The 18,278-nt window shown below is 48.9% G+C and overlaps 5 protein-coding genes across 5 annotated transcripts; 3 read left to right on the top strand and 2 right to left on the bottom strand.

The window, feature by feature from the left end:
* Window positions 1–675: 675 nt before the first annotated feature.
* On the top strand, window positions 676–2,166 carry Z518_04644 (uncharacterized protein; the record flags this gene model as incomplete). Its single annotated transcript, XM_013418350.1, has 1 exon — window positions 676–2,166. One exon carries the CDS (start codon window positions 676–678, stop codon window positions 2,164–2,166), a length of 1,491 nt encoding a protein of 496 aa, XP_013273804.1.
* A 565-nt stretch (window positions 2,167–2,731) lies between these two features.
* On the top strand, window positions 2,732–4,157 carry Z518_04643 (uncharacterized protein; the record flags this gene model as incomplete). Its single annotated transcript, XM_013418349.1, has 2 exons — window positions 2,732–2,908; window positions 2,967–4,157. The coding sequence occupies 2 exons, from the start codon at window positions 2,732–2,734 to the stop codon at window positions 4,155–4,157; spliced, it is 1,368 nt and encodes a 455-aa protein (XP_013273803.1).
* A 656-nt stretch (window positions 4,158–4,813) lies between these two features.
* Window positions 4,814–7,816, top strand: Z518_04642 (uncharacterized protein; the record flags this gene model as incomplete). Its single annotated transcript, XM_013418348.1, has 1 exon — window positions 4,814–7,816. The coding sequence occupies one exon, from the start codon at window positions 4,814–4,816 to the stop codon at window positions 7,814–7,816; it is 3,003 nt and encodes a 1,000-aa protein (XP_013273802.1).
* A 2,231-nt stretch (window positions 7,817–10,047) lies between these two features.
* On the bottom strand, window positions 10,048–11,819 carry Z518_04641 (uncharacterized protein; the record flags this gene model as incomplete). The annotated part of the gene is made up of 2 exons (XM_013418347.1): window positions 10,048–11,264; window positions 11,318–11,819. The coding sequence occupies 2 exons, from the start codon at window positions 11,817–11,819 to the stop codon at window positions 10,048–10,050; spliced, it is 1,719 nt and encodes a 572-aa protein (XP_013273801.1).
* A 2,666-nt stretch (window positions 11,820–14,485) lies between these two features.
* On the bottom strand, window positions 14,486–14,770 carry Z518_04640 (uncharacterized protein; the record flags this gene model as incomplete). Its single annotated transcript, XM_013418346.1, has 1 exon — window positions 14,486–14,770. The coding sequence occupies one exon, from the start codon at window positions 14,768–14,770 to the stop codon at window positions 14,486–14,488; it is 285 nt and encodes a 94-aa protein (XP_013273800.1).
* Window positions 14,771–18,278: the final 3,508 nt, after the last annotated feature.

Raw genomic sequence — 18,278 nt, 5'->3', positions numbered from 1 at the left:
CGCTGGGACGCGTGAGGCGGATGGCTTCGAGGATTGAACCCCTACCTCAGGTACCCTATGTCGCTAAGACCAGAAAAAGAAATGACGCCGTCGGATTTTTTCGCCCTTAGGAGTCATATATTGGTGGTCACCCAATGCAAGACCACATAAATTCGCCCAAGCAGAGCATTTCATCAGAGAGGATTACAACCAATTGGACCTGAAGAGGATCGCATGTGAAAGAGAGCTGACTTCCTTGTGATTGTGGTCAGTGCCCAGCCTTGACCAAATCCTGGGGCTTCTGGTCATTTAAACGATATTTTAAGCAAGTTGCGCTTAATTTATGTACGGCAAGCCGTCAAATGACCGTCGGCCTGCTCTGTGCTCTGATTCTCACATCTCATTCTCATACTTTGTCAACCGCCACTTCCTCCAACCCCACCTTAAATACGCAGTAGTAAGTCAATCCCTAATACACCAGTCAGTCCTTACTGTCTCATTCCCCTCGATTTTTATATTCTACCAACTGAGCTCTTTATTTTCGCCGAATTTGTCCTTCCTTTTCACTGCGACACGTCACCTGTGCCATTTCTACTCATCTTCCGCTGGACCTGGAAGAGGCTCCTACCAAGGCCCCGAGATTTGTGACCCGACCTGCGTACCCCGAAGTTGTCCGCATGAAGTCGCAATAGCGACATGTCTTGCACGGTGGCTACGGTCACCATCGAATCCCCTTCGTCCAGCCGAGCCTCCAGTACGTCGCGTGACGATGAGCGCACCCAATTACTTCCTCGAGGTCGACGACATTCCTACAATACTTCGAGACGCCGGCAGTCAAGTATCTGCAATGCCGACGCTGTTTTTGTGAGGGTTGAATTGTTCCTTACCGAGCTGAAGAGCAGGTTGGACAGGTTGGAAAAATATCGGCAAGAAAGTCTTCCTCATTTCGATGCCCAATTAGAGCGCGCCTACCATGCTTTGAAGGATGTGCGAGACTCATGTTCACCGTATCACTCGGGTGAGCTTCTCTGGGGTGCAGCTCGTCAACGTGCCTGTATCCTGGTTGAAACCTTGGAGACGCGGTACCATGACCTCTTGCCGACTCGAGAGACGCTGGAACACCGGGCCCAGGTGGGCATGCGATTGATGGAGTCATTTCTGGCAGAACTGGAATCTCGGGCTCACGCCCGGAAGAAGCAACTGCTCGACTCGGGTTGGAGAAAAATGGACGATTCCCTCAATGCGACGCGAGAGATGCTGGAAGAAGGCTTTGACAAAGCTCTTCGCGCAAAAGACTTGCTTGCCGAATCCATTTCCCATGCTTTGAGCCGTGCGGCCGAAACACGGCTAATACGTTACGAAGATCTGCCGATTCCCTGGAGAAACAATCCACACATTATCCGCGGCTATCGATTCAACAAAACCAAAATCGAATGCGTCACTTCCATGTTTCGACCTTCGAACGAGTTGGTCAATATTTGGTCACATGGTATTGGTTTGGTGATCGTTCTCGCTGTCGCCTTTTACTACTATCCTTCGTCACCCACATTTCCCCTGTCAAGCAAGTGGGACGTTCTGGTCGCAGCATGTTTCTTTGTCGCGGCTTGCAAATGCCTGATCTGCTCCACCATGTGGCACACGATGAACAGCATAGCCGATAAATGCTTGCTCGACCGATTTGCTTGTGTCGACTATACCGGGATTTCATTTCTGGTCGCGGCCAGTATTCTGAGCACGGAATGGACCGCATTCTATTGCGAGCCCGTGTCGCGCGCCATCTATATGACCTTGACCACGATTCTCGGGATAGCTGGAGTCATTCTGCCGTGGCGGGAAAGCTTTAATCGGGCCGACATGGCGTGGGCTCGTGTGGCATTCTATGTCACGCTTGCCGTGACCGGATTTGCCCCCGTGTTGCAGTTGAATTATACTCGAGGAGCCGCTTGGACCTTTTATTTCTATGCCCCAGTGACCAAGAGTCTGATGGTTTATTTCACGGGAGCCGTAATCTATGCAAGTCGAGTGCCCGAAAAATGGTGGCCCGGCCTATTCGACTATGTTGGAGGCAGTCACAACATTTGGCACATTGCAGTTGTGGCAGGTATCTTATTTCACTATACCGCCATGATGGAGTTTTTCCAAGGGGCGTTTAGAAGAAGAGCCAGTGACGGCTGTTGTTTGGGATGAAGGTTCTCTAGCCACATCTTTTTTTTTTCTTTTTTAAGGTTAGAGGGGAGAGAGCTTTTGGATGCAGCATGAGATACGGCATTGGATTTGCGGTGACAGGCTTTGCATCTCGCATACGCAGCATTTGGGTAGCATTAGGGAGATTCGGACAGGCATACTTAGATGTACAGCTGCGGACAGGAGAATGAGACGCATTTATTAACACTGTGCTATAGATATTGCTTCACAAAGCCTCCCGGTCAGGCCGATTCTGCCAATCTCAAGGTGGAAAGTCAATCCGCATCTGCGAATCAGGGTGCGGAAATTTGTAGAGAACTTGTACCCGGATACGACACTTTCCCACATTTAGACTCGATCTCAAAACGATCATCCGTATCTCAATGGTCGAGTCATCGATATTGCGAGCTAGCATCCTAATGTGGCAGCCTAATGTCTAGAAGGGCAAATATCGCTTCTCCTCCTCCCCTCCTCTTTCCCGACTCCTAATTTTCTCCCGCACCTCACAAACGATCTCTCGTCACAAAATTGCCACTAGGCCATGCCACGGAATCACTGGGCCGCTAACATGCAGCATGCCGAGATCGACCACCAGAAACTCATGCAGACCGTCTTCAGAGTTCCACTAAAGTCGGCTCCTCGAGATCTTGGTATATCGCCCACCACCAAGACCGCCTTTCATGCCAGAAAGTCCCACAAAAAGTCGCGTACGGGGTGCAAGACGTGTAAGCAGCGCCGAATCAAGGTAAGTGCCACCTTGAGGGGTGTTGGCAAGGCTGGAGCGGACCTAATGAAGTGGCTAGTGTGACGAAAACAAGGATGGCGGATGCCTGAAGTGCCAAAGCCACGGCCTGGACTGTGACTACAACAGAGACCAATTGTCCATCAAGGGTAACCTTATTTTGCCTAGAGGTGAGGAACACGGTCTTCTGTCTAGTGGATCAAATGATTCGTCTGCCGGCGCTCTCGTCAAGATCAACCATATGAGGTCGTTGACTCCTCTCCGCCCAGGACTTAATCCGATATTCCCTTGCACAGACGAGCTACCAGACCGGATGACACCGATTTTTCAAACTCTCCATCATTTCGATACGGTTACCTATTGCTCTATGGGATCAGACATGGGGCAACAGATCATTCGGTACAGCATGTACAATATCGTCCTGGAAAAGCCATATCTGATGCACGCTATTAACGGAATCTCGGCGGCTCATCTTTGTCATCTTCTTCCTGCCGCTCAACACCCTATCCAACACAAACAGAACAAGCTGGCGGACGCATATCACTGGCAAAAAGCCTTGCGACTATTTCGCAACGAAATCGCTTCTGGTGCCAACAAGCAGAACATGGACGCTCTTCTTTCCACGATTATGCTGATCTGCGTCCACCAGTTCATGCTTGCCGATCCCATGCCAGATCCCAGCAAAAGTTTTGTATACGCACCGTCAGAGAAAAGAGACGAGTATATGAAATGGCTGACCATCCAACATGGATTCCAAGCCTTGTGGTTGGAGTTGGGAGAGACTCTATGGGAGTCGATTTGGAGCCCGGTGTTGAGGGATTCAGACTTGAAACCAGTCGCACCACTTTTCTTAGACGTTCCGGAAGGAGATGAAGAGCATGCATTGTTTCTTGAACTATGTGAGGTGACCAAGGAAACGTCACGCGAAGAGAACCCCTTTTACACGCCTCTGGAATACTTGCTCTTCTTGCGCCTGTTGCGGCCAAGCATGAATATCTTTAACAAACTAATCACATTCGTGGGGGTGATCGACGACAGATTCTACAATCTCTTGCGAATACGTGAGAAGCGGGCACTGATCATTCTAGCTCACTGGCTGGCTAGAATGAGTGAGATTCAACAATGGTGGATAAGTGGAAGAAGCAGGACGGAATGTATTGCCATCATCACATTTCTGATGTATGATCAAGACGAAAGAATCAGGAGATTATTAGCATATCCTGCGAAATCGGTGGGCCTTCCATTGGTCTGAAAGGTAAGATCGCAAGGTTAGCGGCACTTGGTTCCTAGGAGTCGGTGTCATCTGTTGGCGCATTAAAAAAAGAAAAAGAAAGGGGAGATAGGATGGGATGGGATGGTTTAAATTTGAGGAACACAATATTAATGTCATGATCTGAGAATATAGAGAGCTGCATCCAAGGCCGAGATATTTGAGCAGAAGCAATTCGGGCGCTACGTAAAAGGAGGCAAAGGGGCATTGGGCGACGGTCCCCTGGTGTGTTGCTTTTGGACCATCTTTCCGAATGTATCGATATTTCAATCAAAGTATTGGTTCTTTTTTCTGACCGGTGCCCCGAAACCCGATGCATTCCTGGAGCTTAGATTACTAGTACGGTGCAAGGCTGCCGCCGTTCGATTGGGCCGCTCGTCACATGACCGGCCTGCGCCTTTCTACAAATCAGTCTGCCTTGGGGTTTTTTTTTTTTTGGCGATGACACTTGTACAGCGAACATCAAGGCAGCCTTCTCAAGAAAATACGTCTGTTCCATGGCCATCACTACTCTCTCTTTCCAAATCTTCCATCGCACCATCCGCTCGACCTCTTGAAGCCCCAAAAAATATGTGTACGCGGTCTTCGATATTCTCACCGTCCTGGCCAAAAACACCAATTCCAACGCATTACTCAGTATGGACACACCGGTGCCTACTCGAACAAACCCTAGTCCCTTCGAGCTCTTAATCACCTGCAATCCGCCTATCCTTGAATCTCTACTAGCCCAAGTACCGACTGAGACCATTTTCCGACTCTACCAAACCTCATCCTATCTGCGAGATTTCTTCTCCAGATCTCCCACCTCGTGGCGGTACATATCATGGCGGCTATACCAAGCCGCACCCTTCTCTTTAATTGCCACCACCCACAACTCGGGCCAGACGCAGCGCCAATCAAGTAATTATGCTCTCGATCAGATCCTTCTTAATGTGATAAATCCTTTCAGCACAAGACTGGTCAGCCTCGAATTAGACAACACCGCCGTCAGTGGGGCCACGTTGACTTCTACCGTTCTGATTCTGAGGAGAGACACTCTTCTCCATGTGTCGGTCCGAGGGTGCAAAAATGTCTCTTTGAAATACCATATCAATCCATGGCTCCAAATGCATGCGTTGGCACGAGAATCCCCGGCCGCTGGCGGTCCACCCGGTTTCGAATCACTTGCATTGAAGAGCTTGTACACATACCGGTGTCGGCACCATAGGAGGAGACCGTATTTACCCAGTAGTTTGGCCCGCAAGGAAAGTGATAGCGAACCTACCCATGAATTGGTTCTTACATGCCACAAACTCGGAATTTGGACCGATACAGCTTGGTGTACCACGCCTGGAGCACGTTGTTATCGTCGACGAGGATACGTCAAAATGCGAATGCCACAAGACCCAAGGGAGGTGTGGGTGGTTTATGACCGCCTGTGGCGAAGTCGAAATTGGCTCGGTCCCGCCGAACAGTCGAAATCCGACTCGCTCGTTCGAAAACGAAAAAGGGACTGCCGAGCTTGGGAATTTGATGAAGAAGCCATCAACGGTGAACCCGTTGGAACAGGACGCGAATCCAAAGCAGTACCAAACCACCTTCGGAAATCCCACACACAATTTGTCGAAAACATCACTTGTCACAACTGTTCTGAAGAAATCCTCGAGCGATGCGAACAATGCTCCATAATGATGCACTGCACAGGATGCAGAAAAACTCTATGTGCCAGTTGCGCATTCGACCGGCCCTATTTACGGAATAAGCATGCGCCGGAAGAAGAGAGGAACAAATTTTGGTGGGCGCCTGGTTGTGCTGTATCTCCGTGCTCCATGCAAGATCAGGATTTGCCTCCCAATAATGGAGTGGTCGACGGCAATCCAAATCTCAGTGCCAATGTTCTTCCCAACATCAAATTCAAATGGTGCTGTACCGAACCGGTGTTCTCCGGGGGGGGGGGAATTTCTTTTGGGAACGGTTCAAATCGAGACAACGACTGCATCCGTGCCGCACCACTTCGGTCTGGACACGGATGGGAAGATCCTGAATTCAATCCTGATCGACCTGATTTCGAAACCCTCGACAATCCAATTCCCGGATCATCCTCGCAAGGTAATGCCCACGAAGGCCCCGGAGGTCGTTGGTCTTCCATTGACGATCTGTTCCAAACGGTGGGATCTCTGAGTCCAGGGGAACATTCTCCAGTCTCCGTGCCGAGAATTCTATGTGATGAATGTTACAGTGCCGAACATTGGAAACTCGAATGTAAGGCTTGTTCAACACCACTATGTCTCAAACACGACATCGGTGATCGGGTCAAGGCCCGGATTTGTGGATACAAAGACCTCCTCCTGGAGAAACAAGGTTACAAGTCTCGACAAAAGGCTCTGAAGCTTCTGGCCACGCTGATGCGGCATCGAAAAGAAAAGCTCCCATCGAAGCAACACATTGATGGAGGTAATCTGGTGGAAGGAGGAAGCGCCACTCCTACCGACAGTCCGAAATCTCGTGAAAGACTATCCGCTCTCGGCGAAGGCCCATCCTCGAATCCATTTCCCGCACTGACACCGTCTGAAAGCTACGAACGTTCTGTGCGTGAAGCGGCTTCATTGAACGCGGAGTTTGGCCAGTTTTTAAGGACTTTGCGAACTCCTAGGGCGGATGATGATCTACCCAACATGAATCGACCATTGTCACCTGCTTCCAACAGCACCGGTCCTCTGTCCAGATCGACATCTCCTACACCATCGACACATTCAATTCCACCAACCCCCGAACCAAACTCTGCTCCAAATCGATCGCACGAATCACCCATACCCAAATGGCGAGGCTGTCAAGCCTTCTTCTGTCCGATGACACGTTCCCCCACCGACCACAGGAGACGATGTACAGCGGTCATGAGACAATGTGTGGAATGCAAGGTCCAAGTTTGCGGTGACTGTGCAGATGCTATGGATCCCCCCTGTCCCTGCAAAGGATGTCGAAATCCACAAAGCGATGGTGATCTCGTAACTGTGTCATCAAACATAGTATCCACCACCCAAGGAAATCCTGTCAATGCGGCTTCCGAAACCCCATACTTTTTCTGTCCAAATTGTCGATGGGACAGAATGCTGTCAGGAAAATGCAAGAGGAAGTCGGAGGCGTTTCTCAATTCTCAATCTCTTTCACACTCCCTTAAGAAATTGAAGAAGAGGAAAGATAAAATTCGCAAACCTCTTGAAGAGAGGAGGATGGGTTCCGACGAAGCAATCGATGGCTTGGTTGAGTTTTTTTCGAGTCTCAATATGCAGTTCTCGGGAATGGGTCATGCACCCAATATGGGTGCGTCCACCTCGGAATTGGATGCTCCAACAAGAGGAAATCCTGACGATATTCAAGAGTTGGAAGATATGGGTGCTCTAGCAAGGGATTTGATTCGCAGAATCCAGCGATTGAGAGATCAATTTCGGCCAGGGTCGCTCGCTGCGCTCGCTTTACCGGACATTCGACTAGAGGATGATGATACTGCAAGGCTTGCGCTTACGGGAAGAAGTATACATCGTCAGGATCCACAGGACGTACAGCCAGGTGTCGACGAGCAGGGACGAATTATTCCAGATCCCGCAATCTTTGAAGAAGACGAAGAAGAACAATTCGAAGAACGGGAATCAAGTACAGATTGATTCAATATTTTTACACCCGGACCAGCTCAAAGTTTGGGATCTGCCATGGACTTGAAACTTACCTCGTTTTCAAATTTTTTTGTATGTAGGATGGGGATGGTGGACGAAATTTTGAAACGAGGGATGATTTATCATGATATGCCTTGCTAGTATTAAGTTATACATAATAAATGCTGCCAGTACTAGTTTTCTGTGTGGCGTTGAAGTAGTCTGAAATCTTCACTTTTGGGTCCTTAGGTGGGTTGCGCTAGGCAACAACCTTCTCATGTTCAAGTTGCAGCCCGAAATATACATCTTTCGAAGGAGCAAGTCGTACTCCACCATGAATAGCAATAGAATGGTTTAAACGCAATCGGGAAATTTCTGTACCGCGTTTTATTTCTATCCTGAATGGGGACCAGTGTTCGTGCCTGGCGACTTAGGCGCTCGATCCGATTTGACCTCAGATGATCTGAATCTGTTCTTATTCCCATTGTGATCCGCCATGCCCAATAATGGGGTCACAGATTCACGAAAATAAAGGAAACAATGGCTTCGGCTGGGCCAGCGTAATTAGGTGAGAATATCTTCCGCACAAAAGGAGAGAATCCCGGCAGATATTAAACTGCGGCTGTGGGAGGTGCCGCAAGGCCTCCCGCTGGAAGCAATCTGAGCACGTTTCATCCTCGACCTTTTACATTTAAATCTCCGGATTTTGGCAAAAAGAAAAACGGATATACTGTGGGGCGATGACGCTTACGGCAAGGGCGCCTTCATAATGCGACGTGAGTTCGACTGCAGTCGTGGTCAGAATGATGAGGCATGCATAAGCTGGAGCATCGGGTCGGGAGCCCATCTTGAAAGAACCCTGCGTTCAGCGAGAGAGCTGTTTTACAGCAATCTTTTTCAAGAATACGTCAGTCTTTGCATCAACAAACTACGTGAACGATCTTCGGCCAACCACTGTCAACATCGTTAAATTTGGTTTGATATTTATCGGCGATTTTCTTTTGGGGAGTCATTTAGTTGCCTCGAGAAGTGCGAATATGAGGACTGGATGGCTCAAATGGCCGCGGCTATCAAGCTTCATTATCTATCCATCAAACTTATCCCGATCAACCTCTAGCAGGATTCCTTATCCTGAAAGAAATCATCAAGCAACAAATGGACTACCGCCAACGCGCCGCGGCAAAAACTGAAACGTCGACTTTCACCCAGTTCTGCTATCGATCGAACAGGCATTGTATCAAAGCTACTCCGGAGCGAAGATCGAGAAGAAGGCTTGACTCCAGACGACGTCATATTAAACGCTGCAAGCGAAACTACGGCCACAGCACTTACGGGAGTCGTCAACAAACCTCCTCCAGAGACATTGCAAGCTCTGAAACAGCTCCCATATCTCAACGCCGTTCTCAAAGAGGCCCTTAGAATGTGCAATCCAAAGTGGGTAGGACAGAGATGACGTCCCATGGAGCAAACGAACATCAGACATATGCCTCCAGGCAGTGTTAGTTCCTCTACCATATTGCCCGAATAGCTAAGGCCGAGACCGATCCCAATTCACCGTGCTACCATAGGAAGGGTGTCCGAGCATTTGGCTGGGGAACTCAGAGCTGCGTCGGTGGATGGGCATGGATGCGCTTTGACCTCAAAGAAATCTGATACGCCGATTGCTTGGGGATAAGCAAAAGTATTTTGCTGTTGTGATCAAGCATCGGTTGGATGTCACCTTCGCGGAAAGAAACTGCTTGACTCTATCGGGGGTAGGGGAAGAGTCAGAAATCATGGACTCCACACAAGATCTAGAGGGAGGGGCCTACATATGGATAGAGCGAACATGGCAGGATATTGCTTTTCCTCGCAAGAGAATCCCCTTCAGTTCCGGGCATTCCTCCGAGTCAACCCCTACTCGAAAGACATCCGAAGTGTGTGGCAAATTGCCGGGTGTTGAGAAAGAGAAGGAGGAGAGAAATACATTGGTCAATGAAAGTTCAGCCTGTGATTCGTCGGTCGCAGAATATCAATATCCAAAAAGAGTCTAGAAAGGTTGTCGGTGGTATCTGACGAAATGGTTGATTGTACAGTGCTTCGAGGGCCAAGTTTCCCTGGGACTTGGAACTGAAAAATCTCGGAGTTGGAAGTCAATCAATGCTCTCCGTGGGGTTTCCACTCCTCGAAGGCTTGGTGTACATATATATCAATGTATCCCTGTACATAATATTCAAGTATAGTATAGATTTTCACATCACGATCTATTCCGCCACTCGACTAGGTGTCGCTCCGCTCAAATCAGACACTGCGCTGTCCGTTACACCGCGCTGTTCTCCAGCACCTGACAGATTATGTTCCGTAGCCAACTCCTGAGGTCTGGGCACATCACCCAGTAATTCCTGCGGTTCGAAATGTTGACCATCTTTTCCAGAATTGCCCAGGCCAGGGTACAGCTCAGCTGGTGGCGGTTGTACAGAACCAGACAATTCGCCACCGGGTTGATGTGGTAGATTGGAACCATACTCTTCGGCGAGCGGTCTTTCGTTCTCGGCCGCGGGGAGTTCGGCTTTACCCATCCCGTTGGGGTTGTCGTCTTTCGCAGCAGCCTTGCGTTTGGATCGACGATGGCGGAAGGAAAAGAATAAGATCAAGCCCAGGATCAGTAGAACACCAAGTGCAACGCCGACTCCTATTCCGGCCTTGGCCCCGGTCGAAAGGCCATCGCCACCGCTGGAATTATCAGACAAGGAAACTCCTGTCAGACCAGCAACGCCATTTTGATTTATCATCGTGACATTGGACGCTGTATTTCCATGAACAAGTGGTGCTAGAGATACCTGGTTGTGCGAGTAGTCAAATACCGTGTAGGCGTTGCGGAAAAATGGTAAGCCGAGGATTTCGATGCCTGAAGGATCTGGAGACGCGAACACATCAAGAAGTGCCCACGTGTCATTGTAGGCCAGGACAAGATCCGGGAGTGGGACAGATATGTTTGTTGCGCCGAATCTCAGATTGACAACCGTACTATTATCAAGCTCAGCGTATTTTTTAACGTAATAACCGCCAATGGAGGTGTCATTGATTGCACCGATCAAATCTCCAATCTTGGACACTTGTTTGGAGCGAAGGACAAGAGATGTAGTGCCAGAGTCCAGGACAATGTCTCTGGGAGAGTTTGTAATATTCGTGGTTTGATTGCCCGTTGTCACGGCAAGGCCAGAGAGCTGAACCGTGACGTACTGATATTGAAGTTGCTTCATATCGATAGGAATCGTTTCCAGGGTGCCGTAGAATTGATTTGTGTCAATCCCACCGAAAACGAGCCGTGCTGTGGAAGAACTTGATTTTGACGGTCTCTGAAACCATAGGCTATAGCCAACGATGTTGGAAAGACCCTTGTTGAACATGCGAACAGGGAGATTGGCATAGGATGACTTGCTTTGTTCCAGTCCAATGTAGCCAATGCCTAGGATGGGATCTTCATTTCTTTTAGTTATCCTGTTCTCGGCATGCAACGACTTTGTTTCTCACCGGTCAAATTTCCATCATATCCAATCGCGAATTTCATTTTATCTATTTCGGTGCCTCCAATCGTAAATTTATCAGTCGCATAGTCCCCCCGAGAAGTGGACCCATCTTCGAACGTGATCGAGAAATTACTTGTCACATAATTGTAGGTGCTTGACGAGTTTGGTTTGTACGTGCCGCCATATGAGCACGCGCCTCCATCGCAAGCTGGATTTGCCCGTGCAAGAGCAAGAAGATCTGCTGAATTGGTGTCGACAATGAATCGGATGTCCTGCGGAGGTGTTCCAAGCGAACCATTCGCATAGTAGGAGACTGCGGTGCCGTCGATGTCAACGGCGACGGGACCGCTTCTGCGCCGAGCAAGACGTGAGTTGTGGTTCCATCTTGTTCGGTGCTCTGCAACCAGATCCAGAACCAGAGGGGAGGCAGCAGCGTGTACTGATCCCAAGGAAAGCCAGAGACATGCTAGTATTGCTGAGAACAGCATATTCGGCTGGCGACACATGGTAAAGGCATGAAGATGTGGAAGGTTGGTGATTGCACTGCGTCAACGCTCGGGACAGAGTTTCGTAGGATCCCAGTGTCCAGGGAAGAAGTTGAGGCCCATTTTAGTCCCTGCTGGTGTTGAAACATGTCCATCAACGTAACCTTGAAGGCAAATATCTGGGGCCGAAGCTTAAGGTTGGGGCCTGCAGGCTTAAAATAGAGACCGACAAGCTTACTGAAAGCTTGAATGGTTCAGAGAAATCGACGACATTTCCTGGTGGAGACGCTAGTCCTGGATTTTCCCCATTGTTGAAATCAAAATCATTACAAGACTATTCAATCTGCCTTGAAGAAGTCTGTGAGATATTCGCGGAATCTTACTTACATGAACATAGTCGTCCCACTGGTCAGTATCTTGTCGATTGAAATGGCGGTCTGCTATCGTTGTCCAGCAGAACTTCAGGTGGGAGGCCTGCCGAGCTCGAGAATTCTGGGGTAATCCCAGTTGTGCATCCAGCACTGCCGAGGATTCAGACAAGAACTAATTCAGATCAAATTCGTTCCGCATAGCCACATTTTGGGACGCAAGCGTAATTGGCCGAACGATATTTTGATATAATCATATCTAGATCAGTGTACGATGCCTTTTCGGAGACTGCCTCGCGAATGGTTAGTAGCTGATCTCGATAGGCCACCAGCCCCGTAAATTATAATAAAACAAAAGAGGCGAGGTTCGTTTCTGGTCGGAATATAGTAAGTCCTGAAGGTGCCCGTTGAACGAATGGTAACCTATCGATTATGGCAAGCCAACCCATTCTGTAACATACACCTCCCGGCGTGCAACACCATTAACAGGCAACGACGCCAGCGTACAACTCGTAGATAGATATATAGATGGGCTTTATCCCGCACTCATTTGAGGAGCGCAGAGCATTCAATACATCTCGAGTTGCAACCAGTTTGACAGTGCCAGTGGGCTTTCTCTAACTGTCCGCATTTTTTTCAGACAAGCAGACACTTAGATCTTCCTTCCACCCGTGAACATGGAACCCTCGTCGAACACTCTGGCAGTTATTTGGGAAGTGTGCAGGATTGCGATCGACCGTGGCGTAAGAGACTTGACCGTATGGTAGCACAGACTGAGGTGATCCTGGTGACCTAACAACTCGTTCAGGACCTTTGGGCCAAAGATCAGGTCCATTCAGCCCGGCGAACGTTCGATTCCGGTGTTTCTAATGTCTATTCCCATCCCCTATGCCATCCTTCGTTATATGTCCTCTATCAAAGCTCCGCGGTGATGCGGTTGTCCCATAATCCGTCTAATGTCTTTCTCTTCGTGGAGTGCCATGAGAAATTCTCCCGCGGATGCCGTGAGGCGCTTGGCTATCAAAATATGGATGACCTAGACCGATGGGGCCAAGGACAAGACCCTCCATGCCCTCGCCATGGTCGTATCACCATTCGCAGTTGCATTGAGGCCTTCAACCCCGCGCTCGAACAAAGTCTCATACCTTGGTAGTGCGCGAAAAACCGGCTCACCCTTCCGCTCCCTGAGTCTTGACGTTACTCTTCATTTAAAACATCAACTCTGGTCAACTTTAGACGACGGGATCCATTTGGGACGCTGGAGGATCCTAATCCGGCCTCCCTTTCCAATCCGCCCGGACTGCTCGGTTGGGCTCCTCCTGTGTTGCTTACTCTCTTGAGGGGCAACGATGGATTTCCGCCTACTTCGTTCGAGTGCCCGATGGAAGAGCAGCCTGCCCTCCTGGACACAAAATACCCTGTCTCTCACTCGCGACATGTTCTCCTTCTACTTGGTGGTTGCGGCTTAGATTTTCGTTGGAACGTGACTTATTCTGCTCACTGCAGCGTCAACGCCCTGCTGCTCTTTAGCTCCCAAGCTCTCAACGCTTGTCCTTCCCAAACTCATTTTACCTAATAAGGATCCCTCTACCCTCGACTGGGCTACACTTAAACTCGATGGCGAGAGGCAGGGTGGTTTTCGACAAAATCGACAAAGCCTATCGAGTATCTCTTATGATAAGGTATCGGCGGATCCAGTCCGTGGACTACCTAGAGAAGCTCTATTAATCACACTCGAGATGGTTCGTAACCGAGCGTGAACGGGGCAAGCCTCGACGTCGAGATGATCCATGGATTGGATCCGATGGGTCGTGGTATTTCATCGGATCCAGTCTGTGGACCACCTAGACAGGCTCTACTGATCGCACTCGAGATGGTCCATGAATTGGATCCGATGAAATCCCTCGTCGCCCATCGGATCCAGTCTATAGACCACCCTGACAAGGTCGATTGATCATACTTAACATGATCCACGCATTGGATTCAATGAAGTCCCCCGTCGCCCATCGGATCCAGTCTACGGACCACGCTGACAAGCTCGATTGGTCACCCTCTGTAGGGCCGAGAGAGAAAGGATTGATTGAATCTATCTGAGCGGGGCGCAAGCTACAAAAGGCCACCTGCCATGAATCGGCATCAAATACCATCATCTACTTCATCGACGTGTCTCTTCCGCCTACGCTGTCTCTGAGACTTTCGTGAACTCTCCTGAGGCTCGTTGGCGCCCCCAAATGCTTCCTCAAGTTGGTGGTTAGTAGGAGGATCCACACTTAGAAGTCGTGGATCAATCGTAGGGCGTTGTCGCCGCTTATTCTGAAGCTATAGTTGATTCATCACAATGCTTCTGCGAATGGCTAGTAAATCGCTCCGCGCCGATTCACTCACAATCCTGTCGTCCCATAAGTCGGCGAAGAAGTCCTCCTCGTCGCTTGACCATTCGTAATCCTCTTTAGGACGGTGTTTAAAGGCCTGAGGGTCCGGACACCACGCCATTTCATTCTTCTCCTGGCGAGCGAACGAGGCGCCCCTAAGTCCGTGATATTGCTCCCAATTCACGAGTTCCGAAGCCATGCGAAAGCCTCCAAGTTCGATGTCATCCCCCATAGAGATGAGATACAACGGAGGAGGCACTAAGTCGTCTAGAGGCGTCAGGATCGTCTCAACAGAGGCTGGGTGGTGTGTTAAAGCAGGTCTTTTTGAGGGAGACGGCTCCGGCTCACTCGTACTTGATATAGGTGTCGTTGTTGATATGCCAAATACACAAGAGATGCTTGACCTCCGGCCACACCACTTGAAGCGCCGCGAAGAGGCCTTTGGCTCTGTCTGTGGTAATTGATGCTGGTAGAGGTAAATCCATCTTTATGTAGAAATCACGAAGCCATCGTAGAACGAATAAATAAGCTTCTGTGTCCTTAGAGGATAGAAACGCCTGACTGACGATAAAAGAGGTGTTAAGAGCCGTAACACCTACAATCTGATAGAGATAGAGCCCGTGGCGGTTAGTCTTGTATATACAATCAGTTGCCAAAGCGTATGGCCATCTTCGGAGGAGTTATAACGAAGAATGTTGAGATAATACGATATGTACTAAGTGGTTATGCTCGTCGATGACTTCCTGATGCGAAAATGAGCCATCGAGGTCTCGGATTAATGCCTGAATGGAAGAAAGACCTCCGTCTAGTAGTGTAGCGTACTTGAGGCGTTGATTGTTCACATCTTTCATCGTAATCGTGGCCTCAGGGAAAGTTCTCCTAATCGAATACCATGATCTCTTGGTATCTATCAAAGCTTCTGCATCCGCGTGAATTTGTTGAACCAAACGAGGGTTATTCTTTCTTGCATTTCTTCGGTGTACCGGGAAGACAGTTGGTCGCTCCACGGCGACATGATTGTGTATTCCATTCAGAGTTTCGAGGTTCCAGTGACGCGTCTCCTTCTCCTCTTTCGACAAACTCGAAAAGGACACGGTTTATCGAGAATCACACTCTTAGATCGTCGTTTTCGGTTTGGCGATGACACTTTAGTGGTGTTGCGTTGACCCCCACGGACACAGTTTATATATTGTACGACCACTCTACCATCACGTAACTTGCGACTGTGCTTTTTCACAGCAAAACCATTCTCTTCCGCAAACTCCTGGAGTGCCTCGAATGCTAAGTCCAGAGAGTCCCATTTATACTTTTCGCCATTTGAATTACGTGTTCTGGGGGTAGGGATGTCGGATTCGTCGTCGGATACACCGTAAGAGGATGGACACGATACAGATACGTCGTCTTCGACATCAATCGGGTTTTCGGCGGTTTCAGGAGAGAAACCAGTCCAGTTTTCAGATACATCGCTCACAGGCGATAGAGATTCCCTAGCACTCTTGAAATCATCTTCATCGGAGCTGAATTGATAAAATTCTGGTGTTGTGAAGCGCGAATCCTGAAGAGCTCCCATAATTGCGATAAATACAAGCCACGCAACGAAACGAAAAGGCTATTAACCATATACAGAACAGATTTTATAGAATAACGCACAGAGACTTGAATTGCACAGTCCTTATTTACCAGAAGAAAAGGAAGGAAGTGTGTATCCTGCTTCTCTGCCCCCGGCCTTCCTGCCCGGCAATTGTCTCGAGGATCACACCGTGAGGGTGTCACGTGGGTTGGAGGTCAGGGACTATGAGTATAAGGCTAAGGAGCAGTAGATACAGAGCGAGTCGATGTATCTAATGGTAGGGGTGTGATAATGAACGAAGTTGACTACGTAGGACTATGAGGGTTGAGGCCACGACTATATAGACAAAAGGCCATTACCGAAAGTGGTAATGATATATGATATGTTGATATAACGATATGGCCCCCGTATCGTATTTCAGCATATCAGCATATCAAATATCTGGTAATATGTGGCGACGCCAAGGCCTGTAAAGACCTGCGGAAGCGTTGTACGCTTCGTACATGCTTCGAAAGTATATAGTCTGACGGTCCCCTGGACCCCTTCGAAATAGGACAAGAATTCCAACACCTACTACTGTCGTATCGGACAATTACTACCAGAGTCGAAAATCATTGGTGACAAGTTCTTGTCATCCACAAATCATCACTGAAAGAGATTCCTAGCTTCTACATACCTTAATCACAATATCATAGGCCGGCTCGCCGAATGGCTCTAAAGAGTGCTTAGAAAAGTACTTATCTAGGTGTAGAGCGATATTGACTTCCTAAGCTTGGGAGTCGGATAGGGGTGGACTGCGAGACGTATATTATGCACCCTACGTCTTGGCACGGCTTGGTATCCTGTGATACACAAAAAGTGAAAAAAATTAATCGTCCTCGGGTGGGCTCGAACCACCAGCCTCCTGATTAACAATGTTTCTTTGTCAATTTCGAACGTTTGAGAGAGTTGAGATGGTACCTACGTCAGACGCTGCTATTCCATTAGCTATGTCAACCAATGGAAATGGTATAACCTACCGCTAACCGATCTGTTCGTTGTTAGTGCTGCAATCCATAGTCAAATGAATTCGAGTTACGCACTGCGCCACGAAGACCTTTGGACTAATTGTTGACAATAATTTCTGTACGTAGAAAATATAACCTACAATTCATTTCTGTTCCTGGCAATTTCTTGGCATATAGCATGACGGCTCCTCAAAAAGAATTACAGAGCTTAATTCCGGGAGTGTCTCGAGAGAGAGACTGACTCTTGGCAGAGAAATTTGGACAACAGAGAGTGGGTTTAGAACTGTCTGCACACCCAATTGGCCCTTGTTGGGCGAGCGTTGTCTGGAGGTACTCAGCGCACCCAAGAGGGGCTTGCCAGACGTCGTCAACGAAGGAAGTGGCGGGCGGCAGCAACAAGAGGGGTTCAAAGTCAAAATAGGCACTACAACGCCAGGAAAGTCTATGCAAAGTGCGAATCGAGCGACGACGAGGTAAAGAGCCCGCAAATGACCAAGGTATGTGAGCGCCTCAATTTTGATATTTTGGTACCTCGATTGTGTGGCTTTACTAGGGTTTTCCAAGTACCTTTCCATCCTGCGGACAACGCTCACACAGCTAGGCTCAATTGTTGCTTAGACAGCTCCAGAGCCACTCGCTGTCGTTCGAAACTCGCGGCCAGGACTCGCTCTCTCGAGACATTCCTGGAGCGGAGCAGACTTCTCTTGGTTAATATGCGCCAAGAAAAAGGGGAATCGGCAACGAGAAGGGCATCATCGAGGTCGTCTCCGTTGCTGCTTTTTTACTCCCCTGATAACGCACTGGTGGCACAGTACTCTTACCTCTCCCTGTGGTTGACTGTAGAAAGAATGGTGCGTCTACCACCTTACTTACCTTGTTCCTGAATTACTCCATCTCTGCCCCGCTTCTCTCCTAGCAGTACATCTTTCTCGTGACCGGTTACTATGTCCTAGTACTATGACCAGTGATTTTAATGTTACGATGGTTTGTTAGAACAATAGACGAACCCCCAACTCATCATCTGTTGTCCTTACTACTCAGCGACCTCGAACCAGCAGGTGCAGAAATATACTGGCTGCGACGATTTCACGGCAGAGACCGTCCCCGATGCACTAGGCATATCTCGGTGCCGAAAACGTTACATCATCGCTATAAACGACAAG

The sequence above is a fragment of the Rhinocladiella mackenziei genome (assembly GCF_000835555.1).
Source record: "Rhinocladiella mackenziei CBS 650.93 unplaced genomic scaffold supercont1.3, whole genome shotgun sequence".
NCBI classification, from domain to species: domain Eukaryota; kingdom Fungi; phylum Ascomycota; class Eurotiomycetes; order Chaetothyriales; family Herpotrichiellaceae; genus Rhinocladiella; species Rhinocladiella mackenziei.
This window is presented reverse-complemented; position numbering and strand designations above follow the sequence as displayed.